The sequence below is a fragment of the Cetorhinus maximus genome, chromosome 1, assembly GCF_964194155.1.
Source record: "Cetorhinus maximus chromosome 1, sCetMax3.hap1.1, whole genome shotgun sequence".
NCBI classification, from domain to species: domain Eukaryota; kingdom Metazoa; phylum Chordata; class Chondrichthyes; order Lamniformes; family Cetorhinidae; genus Cetorhinus; species Cetorhinus maximus.
Genome location: NC_135879.1, coordinates 205,347,477 through 205,371,792, shown reverse-complemented (window position 1 = coordinate 205,371,792; position 24,316 = coordinate 205,347,477). Strand labels below are relative to the sequence as shown.

At 43.2% G+C, this 24,316-nt stretch overlaps 1 protein-coding gene across 1 annotated transcript in view; it reads right to left on the bottom strand.

Moving 5' to 3' along the window:
- Positions 1–24,316, bottom strand: part of txnl1 (thioredoxin-like 1) — a 38,733-nt gene that overhangs the window by 10,522 nt on the left and 3,895 nt on the right. The window contains exons 2-4 of the mRNA XM_078552165.1: positions 13,615–13,711; positions 7,857–8,027; positions 1,650–1,772 (exon numbers count right to left, since the gene is read on the bottom strand). Coding sequence (XP_078408291.1) covers positions 1,650–1,772; positions 7,857–8,027; positions 13,615–13,711 — 391 coding nt within the window. The remainder of the gene's footprint in view (positions 1–1,649; positions 1,773–7,856; positions 8,028–13,614; positions 13,712–24,316) is intronic.

Sequence of the window (24,316 nt, the reverse complement as noted above, 5' to 3'; positions counted from 1 at the left end):
GAAAATTAATTGGCTTTCCACTTTACAAACATACACCAGAGTACAAGACAATTGGAGTCCATGCTAGGAACAGATTTCGCTTAAAAATTCTGCCCCACCATTGTTCCAATTCAGGAAGAGTCTCAATTAATGTTGAAGCTACAGAAATTAAATTCTAGATGGAGTAAAATTTCTTAGGAAAATCAGTACAGATGGACATTTCCATGCACAACGCATTTCCAAATACAATTATACACCACAGTCATATACTCCAATCCCATTTTCTCAAAATTAGATACAACAGAACTCAAACTTGAAAACATCGATGCATTGCATTTTTTAAATAAAGTATCTATGAAGCAGCTTTTTCTCAAGCACCTCAACACGATTGCAACATGCTGCCATTACTTTGCCATGTGCAGTAAACTACCTGTACCCATCAGGCTAGGTCACAGGATTTTCAAGTTTCTGTGGACATCAGGAATTAGCCTCAACTAAATTTTTTTAAAATCCAGAGCAATTCAATTCACTGCATCGTCACACTTAATATTCTGTCTGAGAAGCACTGCATTTAAAAATGAAGAAAAAGAACCGGTACATCTTACTAACAAAGCCACTTTAGATTAAGGAACTCAATCTATTTCACAAAATCCAACAACACAAGCAGCTCAACACCATCCAGGGCAAAGCAGCCCGCTTGACTGGCGCCCCATCCACCACCTTCAACATCCACTCCCTCCCCCACTAATGCACAGTGGCAGTAATGTGTGCCATCTAGAGGATGCATTGCAGCAACTCAACAAAGCTCCTTCCAAACCCAAGACCACTACCACTTAGAAAGGGTAGCAGATGCAGGAGAACACCACCAAGTTCCCCTCCAAGCCACTCATCGTCCTGACTTGGAACTATATCCTTCACTGTCGTTGAATCAAAACCCTGGAACTCCCTCCCTTACAGCACTGTGGGTGTACCTACACCACAATGAATGCAGCGGTCCAAGGCACCAGTTCGTCACCACCTTCTCAAGGGCAATAAAAATGCTGGCCTAGCACTTATACTGAACTAGCCTGCTCGGCACAGGTGGCTTGCTGGGATATAGGAAAATACTGGGCAGCACGTCCAGTGAAAGAATTAGAAAAAAAAAATCAATCAGAAAATGAAGCCAAAAGAACAACCATTTGTGCTGTGTGTGTGAACACTACATCAAGGCTTTCTACACTAATCCTATTTCCTAGTACCCTTTAATATATCCTCCTAGATCTACTGGATCTGAATCAAGTTCATCAAGCTGCTGACTTTTTTTTTTAAACTGGTAAGGGCAAGACCAAGCACTTCTCCAACCTTAGTGCACCCAATGACACTTTTCTGAAAAGCAACATGACAGATCATAGTGAATTTCAATATCCGGTTTAATGTCGGCTACTGAAAACTTTCAACACATCAATCCGGTATATAATCTTTCATTGTAGTGAAAACGATTATCATTTCACTGAAAAGAATAAAAGTTTTCAGGCAGGTTATTCTTTCTTGATAATATAGAGCAGAAGTGAGATCAAAATTAAGTTACTTGAAGGATACAAAATGATGCATGTTAAATCACTGCAAGAAGTACAATCTTAGTGAATCCTTAGTCAATAACATTTTAGTCTAAAAACATTGAAAACCCTTACCTGTTCATCACAATCAGATTCCAAATATGTTTGGTCTTTTTGTAAACAATTGTCAAATCCATTTTCATCACTTTCATTAAGACATTCGCACCCAGCCTTATTTATAAATGGCGTCAAATCCATCTGAAAAACAAAAAGTGAATGAACCAAATTAGCCAAGTAAAAACTCCTAGTTGCAAAAGCAAAATACTATGGATGCTAAAAATCTGAACTGAAAACAGAAGATGCTGGAGACATTCAGTAGGTCTGGCTGCATCTGTGGAGACAGAAACAGTCAATGCTTCAGCTGTGACCTTCTATCGGAAAGTGAGTTCTGATGGAAGGTCACGGACCTGAAACATTAACGGCTTCTCTCTTTTCACAGATGCTGCCAAACCCGAATGTCTCCAGCATCTTCTGCTTTCAAATACTCCTCGCTGACCTCCTGTAGTACCACACCTAGCGTATCCTTCCGGTGAAGAGAGATTAAGGAGTGACCTTAACCAGGGCATGTAGATGTAATATAGCCTCCAGTTTAATAGCAAAAGGTAGCTAAAATGTGACAAAAATGCAACAATTCTAGCATTTTATTGACAAATTATGTACACGAAGATATTTAATGCATTATTGATCCACCATTTTTAATTAAAAACCATCTTAAATTACAGATTTGACCAGATTGTATTCATCCCAGGCACTGGGGAGAGGCAATAGCACAGTGTTATTATTGCTGCACTAGTAATCCAGAGACTCAGGGCAATACACTGGGGACCCGGGATCAAATCCTGCCACGGCAGATGGTGAATTCAATAAAAATCTGGGATTACAAGTCTAATGATGACCATGAAACCATTGTTGATTGTTCTAAAAAAAACTCATCTGGTTCACTAATGTCCTTTAGGGAAGGAAATCTGTTGTCCTTACCTGGTCTGGCCTCATGTGACTCCAGGCCCACAGCAATGTGGTTGACTCTTAAATGCCCTCTGAAATGCCTGAGCAACCCACGCAGTTGTATCAAACTGCTACAAAGTCTCAAAAAAAAAGAATGAAACCGGAGGGGCCAACTGGCAGCAAGCTAGGCACCAGAAACAACAACAGCAAAGTCAGCCCTGTCGACCCTGCAAAGTCCTCCTTACTAACATCTGGGGGTTAGTGCCAAAATTGGGAGAGCTGTCTCAAACTAGACAAGCAACAGCCTGACATAGTCAACCTCACGGAATCATACCTTACAGATAATGTCCCAGATAATGCCATCACCGTCCCTGGCTATGTCCTGTCCCGCTGACAGGCCCAGCAGAGCTGGCAGCACAGTGGTGTACAGTCAGGAGGGATTTGGCCTACGAGTCCTCAACATCGACTCCGGGCTCCATGAAGTCTCATGGCATCAGGACAAACATGGGCAAGGAAACCTCCTGATTACCACGTACTGCCCTCCCTCAGCTGATGAATCAGTGTTCCTCCATGTTGAACACCACTTAGTGGCAATGGCCCAAAGTGTATTCTGGGTGGGAGACTTCACTGTCCATCACCAAAAGTGGCCTGGTAGCAACACTACTGACCAAGTAAGCAGAGTCCTAGAGGGTATAGCTGCTAGACTAGGTCTGCAGCAGATGGTGAGGGAACCAAGGGGGAAAAACATACTTTACTTCATTCTCACCAACCTACTTGTGGCAGATGCATCTGTCCATGACAGCATTGGCAGGAGTGACCACCACGAAATCGTTGTGGAGATGAAGTCCCACCTTCACATTGAGGATACCCTCCATTGTGTTGTGTGGCACTATGCCAAATGGGATAGATTTCAAACAGATCTAGCAACTCAAGACTGGGCATCCATGAGGCACTGTGGGCCATCAGCAGCAGAACTGTACTCGAACACAATCTGTAACCTCATGGCCCGGTATATTCCCCCACTCTACCATTTCGATGGTCAACCCTGGTTCAATGAAGAGTGCAGAAGAGCAAGCCAGGAGCAGCACCAGGCATACCTAAAAATGAGGTGTCAACCTGGTGAAGCTATAACACAGGACTACTTGAGTGTCGAACAGCATAAGCTGCAAGCGATAGTAAGAGCTAAGTGATCCCACTTGGATCAAATCGAAGCTCTGCAGTCCTGCCACATCCAGTCGTGAATGGTGGTGGACAATTAAACAACTCACTGGAGGAGAGGCTCCACAAATGTGCCCATCCTCAATGATGGGGGAGCCCAGCAAATCAATGCAAAAGATAAGGCTGAAGCATTTGCTACAATCTTCAGCCAGAAGTGCCAAATGGATGATCCATCTCAGTCTCCTCCAAAGGTCCCCAGCATCATAGATGTCAGTCTTCAGCCAATTCGATTCACAAAACAGCTGAAGGCACTGGATACTGCAAAGGCTATGGGCCTTGACAATATTCCAGCAATAGTACTTAAGGCTTGTGCCCCAGAACTTGTCACGTTCCAAGCCAAGCTGTTCCAGTACAGCTACAGCACTGTCCTCTACCTGGTTATGTGGAAAATTGCCCAGGTATGTTCTGTACACAAAAAAGGACAAATCCAACCCAGCCAATTACCGCCCCATCAGTCTACTCTCAATCAGTAGTAAAGTAATGGAAAGGGTCATCAACTGTGCTATCAAGTGACACTTGCTTAGCAGTAACTTGCTCACTGATGTTCAGTTTGGGTTCCGCCAGGGTCACTCAGCTCCTGACCTCATTACAGCCTTCGCACAAACATGGACAAAAGAGCTGAACTCCTGAGGTGTGGTGAGAGGAACTGCCCTTCACATCAAGGCCATATTTGACAGAGTGTCGCATCAAGGAGCCCTAGTAAAACTGGAATCAATGGGAGTCAGGGGGAAAACTCTCCGCTGGTTGGAGTCATACCTAGCACAAAGGAAGTTGGTTGTGGTTGTTGGAGGTCAGTCATCTCAGCTCCAGGACATCACGGCAGGAGTTCCTCAGGGGAGTGTCCTCGGCCCAACCATCTTCAGCTGCTTCAGCAATGACCTTCCTTCCATAAGGTCAGAAGTGGGGATGTTTGCTGATGATTGCACAATATTCAGCACCATTCGCAACTGCTTCAGCATCTGACGAGTCATGTCCAAATGCAGCAAGACCCAGACGATATCCAGGCTTAGACTGACAAGTGGCAGGTAACATTCGCGCCACACAGGTGCCTGGCAATGGCCATCTCCAGCAAGAAAGAATCTAACCATCTAACCTTGATGTTCAATAGCATTACCATCACTGAATCCCCCACTATCAATATCCTGGGAGTTACCATTGACCAGAAACTGAACTAGACTAGCCATATAAATACTGTGGCTACAAGAACGGGTCAGGGGTTAGGAATTCTGCAATGAGTAACTCACCACCTGACTCCCCAAAGCCTGTCCACCATCTACAAGCTACAAGTCAGGAGTGTAATGGAATACTCTCCACTTGCCTGGATGACTGCAGCTTCCACAACACTCAGGAAGCTTGACACCATCAAGGACAAAGCAGCCCACTATGTTGGCACCATATCCTCAAACATTCACTCCCTCCACCACCGATGCACAGGAGCAGCAGCGTGCACCACCTACAAGGTGCACTGCAGGAATTCACCAAGGCTCCTGAGACAGCACCTTCCAAACACACAACCACTACCATCTAGAAGGACAAGGCCAGCAGACAGATGGGAACACCACCATCTGGAAGTTCCCCTCCAAGCCACTCACCATCCTGACTTGGAAATATATCGCCATTCCTTCACTGTCGCTCAGTCAAAATCCTGGAACTCCCTTCCTAACAGCACTGTGGGTGTACCTACTCCACATGGACTACAGCTGTTCAAGGCAGCAGCTCACCACCACATTCTCCAGGGCAACTAGGGATGGGCAATAAATGCTGGCCCAGTCAGCAATGCCCACATCCCATGAATGAATTAAAAAAAAGGAATCCAAAAAAACTAATCTGGTGTCAAAAATATCTAAAAGTGCAGTTAAGAAAGGTTTAGCACAGTATCAATTTTATGCCACTCTTATGTTCTGAATTTTGTACTATATGCTATTTGTTCAAATTCTAGCTACTGCATTCAAGGCTTGAAGCCTCATTTCAGAAATAAATGGAGCTCCTTTCCTAAATGTGCATTTGGAGGTTTCCTAAATTTCCAAGTGTTCACATCCCCACACCACCAATTACTTTCACGCAGTGACTGCCTCACATGAGCTTAAACAGTGAATATCAACAGGCAAGTGAACTATAAATGACATGATAGTCATACCTAATCATTCACTGGGTAGAATTTGGAATGGGAATCATTACCTTTTTCCTTCCCTACCCAGAGCTCAATGATTTTCTGTCTGGACCCTCCTGGTCAGTAATTAAGTCTTTACCCATTAGGTCATCAGGGCAGATCACTGGTATGTAACTTAGGCTCTTTCCCATGAACTACTGAAAGCCTTATATTGCTGAGCAATAACATTTTGTACTCAATTAAATTACTGTTCAATTCAATATAAATTAAAGCAGACTATCAATGTGCTTACCAGGTTTGTGCTATATGCCAAAAATGTAAATGGGATTTCCAAGAATCTCATTAGTTCAGTCTCAATTGTATTTTCCCACCCTCCCCCCAGAAAGAATGTTTATTTACTTAGTGAAGGAGATTCACCTTCAGCTGTCAGCCTTGACTCAGTGATATTACTCTCACATTTGAGTCAGTAGGTCATGAGTTCAAATCTCACTCTAAAGAGTGAGCACATGGAATGATGCAGCGCAGAAGATGGCCATTCGGTCCATCATGCCTGTCAGACATAATCTAGATTGGTACTTCAGTGGTTGGCAGACTATTATTTAAATGGAGAAAGACTCCAAACGAGTGCAGCATAGAGGGATCTGGGTGTCCTTGTGCATTAAACAAAGGTTAGCATGTAGGTGCAGCTAGTAATTAAGAAGGCAAGTGGAATTTTGGCCTGTATTGCTAGTGAGTTGGAGTTTAAAATTAGGGAAGCCTTGTTACAACTGTAAAAGGTGTTGGTAAGGCTGCACCTGGAGTAGTGTGTACAGTTTTGGTCCCTGTATTTAAGAAAGGATATACTGGCATTGGAGGCAGTTCAAAAAGAGATTCACTAGGCTGATTCCTGGGATGAAGGGGTTGACTTATCAAGAACGACTAAACAGTTTGGGCCTTTATTCATTAGAGTTTAGAAGAATGAGGGGTGATCTTATTGAAACATACAAGATTCTGAGGGGGCTTGACAGAGTAGATGTTGAGATGATGTTTCCACTAATGTGGGAATCTCGAACTAGGTGACAGAGTTACAGAATAAGAGGACACATTTAAAACTGAGATGCGAAGGAATTTCTTCACTCAGGATAGTGAACGTCTGGAAGTCTCTACATCCGAGAGTTGTGGAAGCTAGATCATTGAAAGTATTTAGGAGGAGGTAGATAGATTTTTGAAATAGCGGAGAGTTGAGGGCTATGAGGAGCTGAGGCGTGGGGCAGATCAGCCATGATCTTATTGAATGGCAGGGCAGACTTGAAGGGCCAAATAGCCTACCCCTGCTCCTATTGCTTCTGTTATGTTCTTAATACCAACGCTTTGTGTGTGTGTGTGCGCGTGTGGGGGGGGCGGGTGGAGAACCACTGTTTACTTGCTTCCATTTCCTTAGTTTCCTTAATTCAATTCTGTTAAGTCTGATTACATAAGTGAAAATTAAGCAACTGGTAAGACATAGTCCATTTTAGTTTCAATTAGATGAGAACAACCATGTTCTTGCCTGCTTGTAAACCTTTTATTCAGGATCCCTAGCCTGAGTGCAGAATAACAGAATAGAACTTTAGAATCATAAAGCACAAAAGGAAGCTCTTTGTCCAAATTGCCAGAAAGAGTCCATTATCCCCACTCTCCTGCTCTTTTTCCACAGCTGTGCAAATTTCTTTTCTATTAAGTATCTAATCATTTTTGAAAGTTATGATTCAATCAATTCAATTTGCTTCTATCCATTCAGGTAGTGCATTGCAGATTCTAATTGCTGGATACAAAAAATTCCCATCATTTTCCCCTTAAATTTTTGGCCAATTTGGAAGAATGAGAAAAGAGCTATTGTACCGATCCTGGCTCTTTCTCAAGGTCAGAGTAAGGGTATCCAAAAAAAACAGTCCAGAGAATAAAAATAAGATAGGATAATTTTGAGATGAATGACAAAGAAGCGATATCTCTCAAATGTTTTTACAATTTTCAAAGCAAGTTTTACATACATATCCTCTGGGAATGTCCAGATCTTCAATTCCAGGATCATTCTCCAGATGTTGTTTAATTTTCTCTTCTAATCCATTGGCATCTGCTCCATGAAGGTGGTCAATTCTCACTTTATTTCGGAAGAACAAAAATGATGGTGTTGCTGTGATGTTATTGGCTGTTGCTGTTTGCTGAAACAGTAATAAGTTTATTAAGAACATTTAAGAAAAGGTTTTATAAAGCAAAACTAATTCCAACTTCAATTGCTCGGGATTTAAACCAAAATTCCAATTGTAGGATAAATGCCGGTCAATGTTGAAGTGGAGGAGCGGAGAGAGGTGAGGTTTGGTGGGAGAGAAAAGAGCCTTAACATCAAAATTGCACTTAAATTATGCACATCCTGTTCGATCCTCAGCTGCAGTTTCAAGTCCTGTAACCGAGTTGCCCACCCTCTGAAACATGCATCTCCAAATCACCGTTACCATTGTTGAAAAACCCCAAAGTTTGATTTCTCCAAGAACGTTCTCATCAGTTTCAAACTCCACCCTAATCACATCCCATTTTGAACTTAACAGCTTATATCCGAGTCTATAAAAATTCAAGCGCAATCATCCACATTCTTGCAGATCACAAGGGACATCACATTAGAAATTCTCATCTTACAAGTCTCTTCACTGCCTTTTCCAGCCTGATGTTCAGCACGCTCTCTGCTGTGTGCACCTTGATTTGTTCCTCACAATATTTAAGACTGTTTTCAACTAATTAAACAACCTGCATTCTATAAATTGCTACCTGACTGCTTTTCTCTGGCGTCTTCAAAAGACACCTCAAAACTACTTTGATTGCACTTTTGGTCACATAACTACAATTCCATGTACTATTTGGACTCCTCCATTCCCCATAAACCACCTTTTTCAGTGAAACATAAAAGATGTTATGCCAATTTAAGTTGTACATGCATTTCAGAAAGTTAAACAAGAAACTCCCAAACATGCAATGCAAGGGGAAGCTGCCATGAAAAATGCACTTGCTGGTTTACTGCACCTGATACAAACTGTTAAGATCTCAACAAGTCATTATGCTTTAAAGAAGGAAGGTGACAGGCAGCTATCATTTGTTAAGTTTTTACCCATTAATCTCATTAGTGAGGAATGTCAACATTGAGAATTTAATATTTTCTGCTTTTCGCACCACATGGTCGCACAAAGCATTTGCAATTCAACTAGGTCAGGGATCTGCAACCTGCGCACACGTCAATAGGACTCATGCACAGCTCCTGACCATGATCAATCAAACCCACTAATGGTAACTAAATGGTATGGTTGTTTTCTTAAACTTTTATTAGCATTGCATTTGAGAAAATATTAATATACAATTTTTTGTAAAAACCTAATGTTGTTGAAATGCATCTCAGTCCTTTTTTTTCATTATTGACATTTGAGTAACAGCATTGCGGCTCTTAAAATATTGTGACAATGAGATTTAAAAAGTTAATCTTTTTTATATTAAGGTTGCCAACCCCTGGTCTAAGATGGCATTTCCATGTGGAAGAAAGCTTGCATTTACTTGAGTCTCAAAAAACCACTCCCTATTGCATCAGTATTTCTCTCACTTGTCACTGGACTGGTAATCCAGAGACCCAGAGTAATGCTCTAGGGTCCCGTGCTCGAATCCCATCATGGCACATAAAATTTGAACTCAATAAATATCTGGAATTCAAAGTCTAATGATGACCATGAAACCATTGCAGAGTGTCGTAAAAACCCATCTGGTTCACTAATGTCCTTTAGGGAAGGAAATCTGCTGTCCATACCTGGTGACTCCAGACCCACAATAATGCCTTGACACTTAAAAATGACCTCTGAACAAGGCCATTAGAGATGGGTAATAAATGCTGGCTATCCAGTGACGCCCACATCCCATGACCGAATAAAAAACACTGGCCATTCCAGCTCAAAGTATAAAGATTTGTTCTGGGCTCTCGTTCCTATAACAAGCTGTTTACTCATGTAAATGTCAGTACATAGTTTGTTTGCTCAATATGGCTGTCATTACACATCTGAGCGTTAGCATGCTCAATGCATCTTTTGCTAACAGGCTTTACTTAGCAATGCAATATTGCATACATTTCCTTTGACAAGCTATAGAGTAGCAATTGTACAGGGACTAGTGACAAGACCTTTCCCAAGCTTGCCACATGTTGCATAGCACTGACAGTTCACGCTGGGACAAGAAAGGAAACACATGATGCATTGGTGTACAGTTTAAGTTGCATCATGTGTCTGAAAACAACTAGCTCAAAAAACTGCTCAGTTTACCCAAGTTTATGCTAAAAGCAGCACATTGATTAAGTCTATAGCAGCACATATGAAATTGGGAGCCTCTCTTGGCCTAAATTTGCACCCGCAATGCAGTGAGATCACATGGTATGCAAGCTTAAGAAAATAGAATCATGAGAAATAAAGAGCGCTAAATAATCTACTGCAGAAGGAACAAGGCTGGGTCTGTAACTGACAGGATTTCTAGAATTCTCTTAGTGATTTATTTTCCCCGATTGTGAAGCCTAGGTGAAGGCATTTCCAATGACACAAAGGTGTAGCAAACAGTGAGCATGATACCAATCGACTGCAACAGGGCAGCAACAGGCTAACAGAAAGGGCAGACCGGTGACAGATGGAATTTAATACAAAGAAATGTGAGGTGATGCATTTCAGCAGAAGGGATAAGGGCAACCAGTGGAGGCATAATGGCACATTTCTAAAGAATAGGGTGGGGTAGGGGATGGTGTTCATGTGCACAGATCTTTGAAACTGGCAGGACATATTGAGAGTGGTTAGCAAAACGTATGGGATCTTGGACTTCATAAATAGAAGTGCTATGTACAAAAACAGGAAAAAGTTATGCTGAACATTTATGAAGCTCTGGTTAGGCTACAATTAGAGTACTGCATCTAGTCACCACACTTTAGGAAGAAGTGAGAGGGCGAAGAGGCAATTTATCAGAATGGGTCCAAGGATGTGGGGATTTTAGTTCCAAGGTTCTGTTAGAGAAGTGAGGTTGTTCTCCTTGAAGCTAAGGAGATTATGGGGAAATTTGTTTGGAGGTGTACAAAATCATGACAGGTTTACATAAGATAGACAAAAAATTTGTTCTCACTAATTAACAGTACAAGAACTGAGGGACAGAGATTTAAGGCTTTGGGCAACAGATGCAGGGGGAAGGGTAAGGAGGAGCTTTTTTTAATGCAGAGACTCATTGTCTCTGAGCGTGGTGGAAGTGGGGACAATTAATGATTTCAAAAGGAAACTTGCATGTGCACTCGAGGAAATAAACTTGCAAGGTTACAGTGATAAAGTGGGGGAATGGGGCTGACTGGAATGCTCTATAGAGAGCTGGCATGGACTCTGAGCCAGATGATACGAAGACAGAAAACTGTAGATGTGCAGGGAAATCAGGAAGTTGTGATTAGGTGATACACCAAGTCTGCATTTCAAAGATCTGAAGATAACAGTAGCAAAATGCTAGAGTTTTGAGGTCCTGGCAACAACTGAAATAAGCATTCATCAGATTACAACACACTGATGATGCCGGAAGGAAAGCAAGAGGGGAAAGCATGGGAGGGGCATTAATTGAAACTGAAGTGTGGGATAAAAACTAAGATAAAAGCGAAATACCGCGGATGCTGGAAATCTGAAGCAAAAACAGAAAATGTCCGAAAAACTCAGCAGGTCTAGCAGCATCTGTGGAGAGAGAAACAGAGTTAACGTTTCGAGTCCGTATGACTCTTTTTCAGATATAAAGAGAAGCAGAAATGTCATGGATTTTATACTGTTTAAGAGGGGGTGGAGCAGATGGAGCAAAATAAGTCAGGGATAGGCGGGAACTAAGGAGAAATTTAACAAAAATGTCATGGACACAGGACAGGAGTGTTAATTAAAGAATAAAGAAGGTGCTCATAGTGGCATCAAGGTAAGATAACAGAATGTGTTAAGAGCAGAATATGGGTCAGTGCTCTGTGAAAGCAAAAGAAAAACAAGTGACAGGTGGCCCTGTGTTTTTTGGGAGGAGGGGGTCTGTTGAGGAAAAATGGTATAAAAAATAAATTTTTTTTAAAATTGGATTAAAAAAGGGGTAAAGATGAAATTCATGGTATGAAGTTGTTGAACTCATTGTTGAACTGGAGGAACAGCACCTCATCTTCCAGTTAGGCACTTTACAGCCTTTCGGATTAAACATCGAGTTCAATAACTTCAGACCATGAACTCTCTCCTCCACCTTTACCTTATTGTTAATCAAGTTTTATTATTTATTTATTTAATTAGCTTTTAAAAGTTTTTTTTTAAATCCTTTTTCTCCCTAACATAGAAAATAGGAGAAGTAGGCCATTCGGCCCTGCTCCGCCATTCATTTTCATGGCTGACCATCCAACTCAATCGCCTGCTCCCGCTTTCTCCCCATATCCTTTGATCTCTTTCGCCCCAACAGCTATATCTAACTGCTTCTTGAAAACATACAATGTTTTGCCCTCAGCTACTTTCTGTGGTAGCGAATTCCACAAGCTCAACGCTCTCTGGGTAAAGAAATTTCTCCTCACCTCAGTCCTAAATGGTCTACCCCATATACTCAGACTGTGATCCCTGGTTCTGGACTCCCCCATCGGGAACATCCTTCCCGCATCTACCCTTTCTAGTTCTGTTAAGAATTTTATAGGTTCTATGAGATCCCCCCCCTCATTCTTTTGAACTCCAGTGAATATAATCCTGAATGACTCAATCTCTCCTCATATGTCAGTCCCGCCATCCCAGGAATCAGTCGGGTAAACCTTCGCTGCACTCCCTCTATAGCAAGAACATCCTTCCTCAGATAAGGAGATCAAAATTGCACACAATATTCCAGGTGTGGCCTCACCAAGGCCCTGTATAACTGCAGCAAGACATCCCTGCTCCTGTACTCGAATCCTCTCACTATGAAGGCCAACATACCATTTGCCTTCTTGACCACCGACTGCACCTGCATGCTTACCTTCAGCGACTGGTATACGAGGACACCCAGGTCTCGTTGCACATTCCCTTCTCTCAATTTATAGCCATTCAGATAATAATCTGCCTTCCTGTTTTTGCTACCAAAGTGGATAACCTCACATTTATCCACATCATACTGCATCTGCCATACATTTGCTCACTCACTCAGCTTGTCTAAATCACACTGAAGCATCTCTGCATCCTCCTCACAGCTCACCTTCCCACCCAGCTTTGTGTCATCTGCAAATTTGGAGATATTACATTTAGTTCCCTCATCTAAATCATAAATATATATCGTGAATAGCAACAGGACCCCCATTCCCCCACACAGGGCCAGCTATCACTTGTTTTTATGATTTGTTTTCAGAGCACAAACCTTGTTCTACTATTAACACATTGTTATCTTTACGCCACTAACAACACCTTCTTTAGTTTTTAATACTACCAGTAACGCTCCCTTTGTCTTATGTCCATGACATTTGTCAAATTCCTTAGTTCCCACCTATTCCTGTCCTCCTATTTTGCTCCACCTACTCCACTCCCTCTTACACAGTATAAAATCCATCACATTTCTACTTCTCTTTAGCTCTGAAAAGTCATAGACTCTAAACATTAATTGTTTCTCTCTCCACAGATGCTGCCAGGCCTGAACTTTTCCAGCATTTTCAGTTTTATACAAAATAAAAATACCTTTACTCCAGAGGATAACTTTATTTTTAATTTATGAATTAATTATGGGAATTTTCAATCCACTCACCTGACACTGATGCACATCAACTTCCAGAAAGACAGCATGTGGGTATTTGGAACTCATTGCACTGAAAGCTGGAGCTATTCTCACACACGGTCCACATCTTTAAAAAGAAATCACAACTAGCTTATTACTCAGCCATTATTAGAGATGAACACTTTTTCATCAGTGATTCATAGCTGTTCACTGGAGTGAAAAATAACCAGTGAAAGGACTATTATTTTAATATCACATTACTTGACAGCCATGAATCATGTGGTGTACTGGACAGGGTGCAGGCTTTCAGTGTCTTAATTCATAGTATCACATGTCTCTCATTCTTTTATAAAGATCTGAGTTATGCTCCCCCTTCATCTGCTTTTCTCCAATGAAAGCATTAGTTATATTCCTCATGGCATTAAGCTTTAAAACTGCTGCTCTCTATTCTCTCTTCAAGGCATCCATGCCATTCACAATAAAGTGCCAAAATACTGTATTCTAATTGTGAATCACTTACATAGGGTTGAGATGGCCCTCATCAATTTATGATTCAGTACCCTCAAGATCACATAGAATAAAGCTGTTACCAGAATTCCCTTACAATATATTTGTAACAAGTAGCCATAAACATGCTCAAAACTACTTTGTCAATGGGCATCAGTTTACCCTGTACCCACAAATTCTCTTACTTTTTAATAATCATCTCAGACCCAGGGCATCACTGCATGAGTTCTTCAGGGTAGTGTCCTAGGCCCAACCATCTTCAGCTGCTTTACCAATAACCTTCCTCCCATCATAAGGTCAGAAGCAGGGATGTTTGCACAATGTTCAGCACCACTCGCGATTCCTCAGATACTGAAGCAGTTCATGTCCAAATGCAGCAAAACCTAAACAATATCCAGGTTTGGGTTGACAAGTAGCAAGCAACATGGGTGCCACACAAGTGCCAAGCAATGGCCACCTCCAACAAGAGATCCTAACCATCACCCCATGACATTCAATGGCACTACCATTGCTGAATCCCCCACAATCAACATCCTGGGGGTTACCATTGACCAGAAACTGAACTGGGCTAGCCATATAAACACTGTGGCTACAGCAGCAGGTCAGGGGCTAGGAATCCTGGGACGGGCAACTCACCTCCTGACTCTCCAAAGCCTGTCCAACATGTACAAGACAAGTCAGGAGTATGTTGGAATACTCTCCACTTGCCTGTATGAGTGCAGCTCCAACAGCACTAAAGCAGCTTGACACCATCCAGGACAAAGCAGCCCGCTAGATTGGAGCCCCTTCCAAAAACACTCACTCCCTCCAACACCAATGCACCGTGGTAGCAATGTGTACCATCTACATGATGCACTGCAAAAACTTATCAAGGCTCCTCAGGCAGAACCTTCCAAACCCATGACCACTACCACCTAGAAGGACAAGAGCAGCAGACAGATGGGAACACCACCACCTGGAAGTTCCCCTCCAAGCCACTCACCATCCTGGCTTGGAAATATCTCACCATTCCTTCACTGTCACTGGGTCAAAATCCTGGAACTCCCTTCCTAACAGCACTTTGGGTGTACCTACACCACATGAACTACAGCGGTTCAGGAAGGCAGCTCACCACCATCTTCTCAACAGCAATTAGGGATGGGCAATAAATGCTGGCTTAGCCAGCCATGCCACATCCCATAAATAAATTATAAAAAAAATTGAATTCACAGGATGTGCACATTGCTGCCAAGGCTAGCACCTGCTGCAGACCACAACCGTCCTTGAGGTGGAGCTGGTAAGTCATGTTCTTGAACATAATTGAGAGGCATACTAGGCCATTTCAGGGGACAGGAGAGTGTCAACCGCATTGCTATGGGTCTAGAATCACCAAGTATAGACCAGACTGGATAAGGACAGATTTCCTTAAAGGACATGAGTGAACAAGACAGTTTTAAGACAATTTCACCATTATTGAAGCTAGCTTTGTAATTCCAGATTATATAAATTTATGGGGGAGGCAGTGATGCAGCGATATTGTCACTTAACGACTCATCCAGAATCTCAGGATAATTCTTGGGAGACTGGGGTTCGAATCCCATCCACAGCAGATGGTGAAATTTAAATTCAGTGAAAATCTAGAATTAAAAGTCCAATAATGACCATGAAACTATTGTCAACTGTTGTTCACTAATGTCCTTTCGGCAACGGAATCTGTCATCCTTACCCGGTCTGGCCTACGTGAATGTCCAGACCCACAGCAATGAGGTTGACTCCTAAATGCCCTCTGAAATGGTTAAACCTCATCCACTACTCTTTTGCTTTTTGTATATGATCCTGGAAGTGAACAAAGGCCTGGGCTAATGATCCAGGGACATGAGTTCATTCCTCACCATGGCAGCTGGGGAAGGTAAATTTAGTTACCTAAATTTTGTTTAATTCATTCACAGGATGTGGACATTGCTGGCTAGGCCAACATTTATTGCCCATCCCTAGTTGCCATTGAGAAAGTGGTAATGAGCTACCTTCTTGAACCACTGCAGTCCATCTGGTGTAGGTACACCCACAGTGCTGTTAGGATGGGAGTTCCAGGATTTTGACTGAAGGAACGGCGATATATTTCCAATTCGGGATGGTGAGGGGCTTGGAGGGGAACTTCCAGGTGGTGGTGTTCCCATGTGTCTGCTGCCTTGTAATTCTAGGTGATAGTGATGGTGGGTTTGGAAGCTGCTGTCCAAGGAGGCTTGGCAAGTTCCAGTAGTGCATCTTGTAGATGATACACAATGGCAGCACTGCGTGTCAGTGGTGGAGGGAGTGAATGTTTGTGGATGGGTTGTCAATCAAGCAGGCTGACTAAAATAGTGAAACGGAGAATCTCTATGGATGTTATTTACATAAAGTTCCCTAATATAGCCTGTTAGCTCAAGATGAAGCTCATGGAAATGAAGGCTAATTATTGACCTGTTTTGGACATCAACTCAGTGGCAGGAGATAGAAAGTAGGGATAATGGGCAGGAACTCTTCAATGTGACCGGTGTCCTACCAGGAGCTGAGTTGTGGCCTTGACAATTTATCAAATTTATTTACAATATATATGATAGGATTGAAAGCCACATATTTCCAAATTTGCATATTTTCATTGACAGAGGCTGCACTGTAAGCAATGTGGATGGAACCATAAAATTACAATACAATATTGATGAACTGGACAGGTAGAACTATGGCAAATTGATCTCAGTGTCAGGAAATATGAGGTCATTCACTTGTGATTCATCAGTTAAAGGACAGAGTATTTTCTAAATGCTAGAAAACTGGCATCTCGCAGGATGTGGAAAATTGTGCTGTCCAGAAAAGGTTAATTACCACCCCAGCCTAATCTTGGTCATCAGCTAAGCGATGGAAGGTGTTTTCAACAGTTGCTATCAAGCAGCACTTAGACAGCAATAACCTGCTCACTGACGCTCAGTTTATGTTCCAGTAGGGGCACTCAGCTCCTGACCTCATTAAAGCCTTGGACCAAACATGGACAAAATAACTGAACTCCAGAGGTGAGGGGAGAGTGACTGCCCTTGACATCAAAGTAGCATTTTACCGAGTGTGGGATAAGGGAGCCCTAGCTCCACTGGAGTCAATGGGAATTGAGGGAAAACTCTTAGCTGGTTGGAGTCATACCTAGCACAAAGGAAGTTGGTTATGGTTGTTGGGGGTCAGTCCTCTCAGTCCTAGGACATTGCTGCAGGAGTTCCTCAGGGTTGTATACCAGAACCAACCAACTTTCATCAATGACTTTCCTTCAGTCATTAGGGCAGGAGTGGGGATGCTCACTGATGATTGCACAATGTTCAACACAATTAGCAATCCTCAAGATACTGAAGTCTGCACCTATATGCAGCAAGGTCTGGACAAAATTGCGACCTGCAAAGGAGTGCTGTGTTTGGCTGCAGTAGAGAGCTTCAGCTGGAGGTTGGTGACAGAAGGAGTTAAATTCTATCTAAAGTCTAGTCTTTCTTTAATTTAGCAAAGAACTAAAAGTTGCTGTTAGCGTTGGAAGAAGGTGAGTTTTAGGCCGGAGAGGAAAGGCCAGTGAGAGCAACATGAAAGGGCGCAAAAAACAGAGGCCGAGACCAGAGAGAAGAGGAAGGCCTCAGGGCCTTCAGGCGGTGGAGTTCAAAGTGACGTCACGTTTCAAAAAGTGACACGACGCGGGGAGGAAGCGGATTGGTAAGTAGGGTCAGCTGAGTACTTCTACTAATTACACTGCTGCAGTCCATTAGCTTAAACATAATAAAGTGAGGACTTTGGACTGTAGCACAAGTGTTTCAAGTGGAATAAGGCCCCTAGCATAATTATTCTTTAAAGGGAGTAACTACTGAGCTTAATCTAATGGAAGTCATGGCAGCAGAGTTCACACCCGTAATATGATCCTCCTGCAGTACGTGGGAAGTCTTGACGTTCCAGTGTCCCCGGCGACCATGCGTGCAGGAAGTGTGTCCAGCTGCAGCTATTGGCTAACCGCATCTCGGAGCTAGACCTGTGGGTGGAATCACTGTGGAGCATCCGCGATGCTGAGATTGTTGTGGGCAGCATGTTCAGTGAGGTGGTCACACCTCAGGTAAAGGCTGAAGAGGCAGAAAGGGGATGGGTGACCAACAGGCAGAGTAGAGGAAGGCAGGTAGAGCAGGAGTCCCCTGTGGCCATCCCCCTCTCTAACAGATACACTGTTTTGGATACTACTGGGGGAGACGGCTTAGCAGGGGAAAGCAGCAGGAGCCAAGTCCATGGCAGCACAGGTGGCTCAGCTGCACAAGTGGGGAGGAAGAGGAGTGGCAGGGATGTAGTGATAGGGGATTTAATAGTAAGTAATAGACAGGCGTTTCTGCGGCCGGATAAGAGACTCCAGGATAGCATATTGCCTCCCTGGTGCCAGGGTCAAGGATGCCTCGGAGAGGCTGCAGGGCATTCTGAAGGGGGCAGGGCGAACAGCCAGTGGTCGTGGTACATATTGGTACCAATGACATAGGTTTAAAAAAAGGATGAGGTCCTACAAGCGGAATATAGGGAGTTAGGACAGAAATTAAAAAGTAGGACCTCAAAAGGTAGTAATCTCAGGGTTACTACCAATGCCACTTGCCAGCGAGAGTAGACATAACAGGATATATCGGATGAATATGTGGCTGAAGAAACGGTGTAGTGGGGAGGGATTCAAATTCTGGGACATTGGGATTGGTTCTGGGGAAGGTGGGACCAGTACAAACAGGACGGGTTGCATTGGGGCAGGACCAGGACCACTGTCCTTGGTTGGGGGGGTGGTGGTGTTTGCTCGTGCTGTCGGGGGAGGGTTTAAACTGGAATACTAGAATGGCAGGGGGATGGGAACCTGAGCAGGGAGACAGAGTAGGGGGAAAACAAGGATAGAAACGATATACAGAAAAGTAAGAAGCAAAAGTGGAAGGCACGAAAAGCACGGGCGAGAAACAAATAGGGCCATAATGCAAAATAAAGCTAAGGTGGCTAACCAGGTTAAAAAGACAAGTCTAAAGGCATTGTATCTTAATGTGCAGAGCATTTGCAATAAAGGTAGATGAATTAACAGCGTAAATAGATATAAACAGTTATGGTATAGTTGCAATTAGAGATATAGCTGTAGTGTGACCAAGAATGGGAGCTGAACATCCAGGGGTATTCAATATTTAGGAAGGACCTAAGAAGCAAATAGGGGAAGAAGGTGAGGTAGCACTGTTAGTAGAGGAGGGAATCAACGCAATAGTGAGGAAGGATATCAGGGCGGAAAATCATGATGTGGAATCTGTTTGGGTGGAGATAAGAAACACCAAAGGACAGAAAACGCTGGGGGTTGTCCATAGGCTCCCAAACAGTAACAAAGGTGTAAGGGAAGGCATTAAACAGGAAATTAGAGATGCATGCAGTAAGGGTACAACTGTAATCATGGATGACTTGAATCTGCATATAGATTGGACAAACCAAACTAGCAATAATACTGTGGAGGATGATTTCCTGGGGTGTACGTGATGGCTTTTTAGACCAATACGTTGAAGAACCAACTAGACAGCAGGCTATCCTAGACTGGGTATTGCGCAATGAGAAAGGATTAATTAACAATCTTGTGCAGGCTCCCTTGGGGAAGAGAGAACATTAAATTATAGAATTGTCCATTAAGATGGGGAGTGAAGAAGTTGAATCCTAAACTAGAATCCTCAATCTAAATAAAGGGAAGTACGAGGGTAGGAGGCGCGAGTTGGCAATGATGGATTGGGGAACCTTACTAAAAGGGTTGACAGTGGATAGGCAATGGCTAATATTTAAGGAACATATGCATGAATTACAACAATTATTCATTCCTGTCTGGCGCAAAAATAAAACAGGTAAGGTGGTTCAACCATGGCTTACAAAAGAAATTATGGATAGTATTAGATCCAAGGAGGACTCATATAAAATTGGCAGAAAAAGCAGCAAGCCTAAGGACTGGGAGCAGTTTAGAATTCAGCAAAAGTGGTCAAAAAGATTGATCAAAAGGGGAAAATGGAGTATGAGAGTAAACTTGCAGGGAACATAAAAACTGACTGTAAAAACTTCCATAAATATGTGAAGAGAAAAAGATTAGCAAAGACAAATGTACATCTCTTACAGTCACAAATGGGGAAATTATAATGGGGAACAAAGAAAAGGCAGAAGAATTGAACACATATTTTGGTTCTGTCTTCACAAAAGAGGACACAAATAATTTCCCAGGAACGTTAGGGAACCAAGGATCGAGTGAGGGGGAAGAATTGAAGAAAATCAGTAATAGTAAAAAAAATGGTGCTGGAGAAATTAAAGGGGTTAAAGGCTGAAAAATCATTAGGGCCTGATAATCTATATCCCAGAGTACTAAAGGAAGTGGCCCTGGAAACATTGGATGCATTGCTGGTCATCTTCCAAAATTCTATAGACTCTGGAGCAGTTCCTACAGATTCGGAGGGTGGCAAATGTAACCCCACTATTTAAAAAAGGAAGGAGAGAATTAAAGACCAGTTAGCCTAACATCAGTAGTGGGGAAAATGCTAGAGTCTATAATAAAAGAAGTGGTAACAGAACACTTAGAAAGCATTAATGGGTTTAGACAAAGTCGGCATGGGTTTAAGAAAGGGAAAATCATGCTTAACTAATCTATTGGAGCTTTTTGAGGGTGTAGCTATAAGAATAGATAAGGGAGAACCAGTGGATGTGGTGTATTTGGATTTCAAGAAGGCTTTTGATAAGGTCCCACATAAGAGGTTAGTGGGCAAAATTAAAGCACGTAGGATCAGGAGTCATATGCCGTCATGGGTTGAGAATTGATTGACGGACCGGAAACAGAGAGTGGGAATAAATGGGTCTTATAAATATATAAATGACTTGGATGAGGAAGCGAAATGCAATACTTCCAAGTTTTGAGCAAACAGAAAACTGGGCAGGGTTGAGTTGTAAGGAGAATGCAAGGAGGTCTCAGGGCAATTTAGACAAGTCGTGTGTGAGAGCAAACACATGGCAGATGCAGTATAATGTGGATAGATGTGAAGTGAAAAAATAGAAAGGCAGAGTATTATTTAAATGGTGATATATTGGGAAATGTGGATGTACAAAGGGATCTGGGTGTCCTTGTACATCAGTCAATGAAAGTAAACAGGCAGGTGAAGCAAGCAATTCGGAAGGTAAATGGTATGTTCACCTTCATTGCAAGCGGAGAGGTGTCAGCTGTGGCTCAGTTCATAGCACCCTCGCCTTTGAATCAGAGGGTTGTGGGTTCATGTCCCACTCCCGGAAACCAAGAACTGTGATTGTACTCGAAAAGAGTTGCAATCTGTGACTGTTGATAACTCGAAAGAGTTTCATTGCAAGCGGATTTGAATTCAGAAGTAGGGATGTCTTACTGCAGTTATACAGGGCCTTGGTGAGACCACACCTGGAATATTGCATGCAGTTTTGGTCTCCCTACATAAGAAAGGATATACTTGCCATAGAGGCTACAGCAGCGAAGGTTCACTCGGCTGATACTGGGGATGGCAGGACTGTCGTATGAGGACACATTAGTGAATACAGACGAATCAGAGTTTAGAAGAATGAGAGGGGATCTGACTGAAACGTATAAAATTCTAACAGGGCTAGAAAGACTAGATACAGGGAGGGTGTTTCGCCTGGTTGGGGAGTCTAGAACTAGGGGCCACAGTCTCAGGATAGGGATAGGGGGAGGCCATTTAGGACTGAGATGAGGAAAAACTTCACTCAGAGGGTGGTCAACCTGTGGAATTCTCAGGATGGCTGTGGAGGCCAGGTCACTGAGCATATTCAAGAAAGAAATTGATAATGCCTTGGATATTAGGGGCATCAAGGAGTATGGAGAGAAAGCGGGAATATGGCGTTGATATAGACGATCAGCCATGATCATATCGAATGGCAGAGCAGGCTCGAAGGGCTGAATGACTCCTGCTCCTAGTTTCAGCTAAATGGTGTCAGGCAATTACCATTTCCAACAAGGCAAAATCTAAACATCTCCCCTTGACGTTCAATAGAATTACCAATGCCGAATCCCCTATCAACAGCCTGGGGCTACTATTGACCAGAACCTGAACCACCATATAAATACAGTGGTTACAAGAGCAGGTCAGAGTTTGGGAGTAACTCATCACCTGAGTCCCCAAAGCCTGTCCATCAACAACAAAGCACATGTCAGGAGTGGGATGGAATACTCTGCATTTGCCTGGTTGAGTGCAACTCCAACAACTCTCAAGAAGCTCAACACCATCCAGGACAAAACAGCCCGCTTGAGTGGCACCCTATCCACCACCTTAAACATTCACTCCCGCCACCACCGATGTGCAGTGGCAGCAGTGTGTACCATACACAAGCTTCGCTGCAGCAACTCACTGAGGGTCCTTCGAAAGCGCATTCAAAACTCGCAACCTCTACCATCTAGAAGGACAAGGGCAACAGCTGTATGGGGACACCGTGACCTGCAAGTTCCCCTCCAAGCCACACATCTTCCTGACTTGGAACAATACCACCGTTCCTTCACTGTCACGGGATCAAAAGCCTGGAACTCCCTTATTAGCAGGATTGTGGGGGTGTACCTGCACCAGGTGAACTGTCGTGGTTCAAGAAAGCAGCTCATCACCACCTTCTCGAGGGCAATCTCCAGGACTAGGGGTTGACGCCTTTACAGCTATACAAAGGCCTGTTTAGCCCACACATGGAGTACTGTGAACAGTATACCTTAGAAAGGATATATTGGACTTGGAGGCAGTGAAAAATAGATTTATGAGAATTATATCTTAACTCCAAAGATTAGATCATAATCATGAAGCAGTCCATGTCTAAATGCAGCAAGACCTGGACAACATCTGGGCTTGGGCTGACAAGTAACATTCGCATCACACAAGTGTCAGGCAATGACCATCTCCAACAAGAGAATCCAACCATGGCCCTTTTATGTTCAATGGCATTACCATCACTGAATCCCCCACTATCAACAGCCTGGGCGTTATTATTGACCAGAAACTGAACTGGACTAGACATATAAACAGCAGGTCAGGGGCTAGGAATCCTGGGACAGGTAACTCCCCTCCTGACTCCCCAAAGCCTGTCCACCGTCTACAAGGCACAAGTCAGGAGCGTAATGGAATACTCCCCACTTGCCTGGATGAGTGCAGCTCCCACAACACTCAAGAAGCTTGACACCGTACAGGACAAAGCATCAGGCTTGATTGGCACCACATCCACAAACATTCACTCGCTCCACCACCAACGCAGAGTAGCAGCAGTGTGTACCATCTACAAAATGCATTGCAGGAATTCGCCAAGGCTCTTTCAACAGCACCTTCCAAACCCACGACCATTACCATCTAGAAGGACAAGGGCAGCAGACAGATAGATAGGCCACCACCTGGAAGCTCCCCTCCAAGTCATTCACCATCCTGACTTGGAAATATATCGCTGTTTCTTCACTGTCACTGGGTCCAAAATTCTGGAACTCCCTTCCTAACAGCACTGTGGGTGTACCTACACCACATGGACTGCAGCAGTTCAAGAAGGAAGCTCACCACCACCTTCTCAAGGGCAAGTAGGGATGGGCAATAAATGCTGGTCCAGCCAACAAAGCCCACATCCCATAGATGAATTTAAAAAGGCAAGGTTAGACTAACCAGGCATGCATTCCCTGGAACTTAGAAGGTTAAGAGGTTACATGGTTGAGGTTTTCATGATAAAGCGGTATAGATGCAGTAGGTAGAGAGCAGAGAGAGGAACTATTTCCACTGGTTGGGGAGGGGTCAAGGGCTTGGTTGCATACTTTAAAAATTAGGGCCAGATGTTTCAGGAGTGAACTTAGGAAACACTTATGTACATAATCTTTGGCAGAAGTTTGAAACTCTCTTCTGAAACCAGCAACTGATGCTTGATCAATGTTAACTTTAAATCGGAGATTCAGATTTGATAACCAAAAGTAACAAGACATATTGGGGAAGGCAGGAGCAAAATGGCCTATTTCTGTTCCTACGTGGAGAAAGCAGACAGGTGGAGATTTAGCAAGGGAATGCCAGAACTTAGAACGTTAGCAGCTGAAAGCACAGCAGCCGATGGCAGACGAAAAAAAAGAGGATGTGCAAGAGGCCAGAATTGGAGGAGTGCAGAGACCTTGGAGAGCGTAGGATCGGAAAAGCCTAGATAGGAATATGCAAAGCCATGGAATGAGTTGAAAATAACTTTGATAATT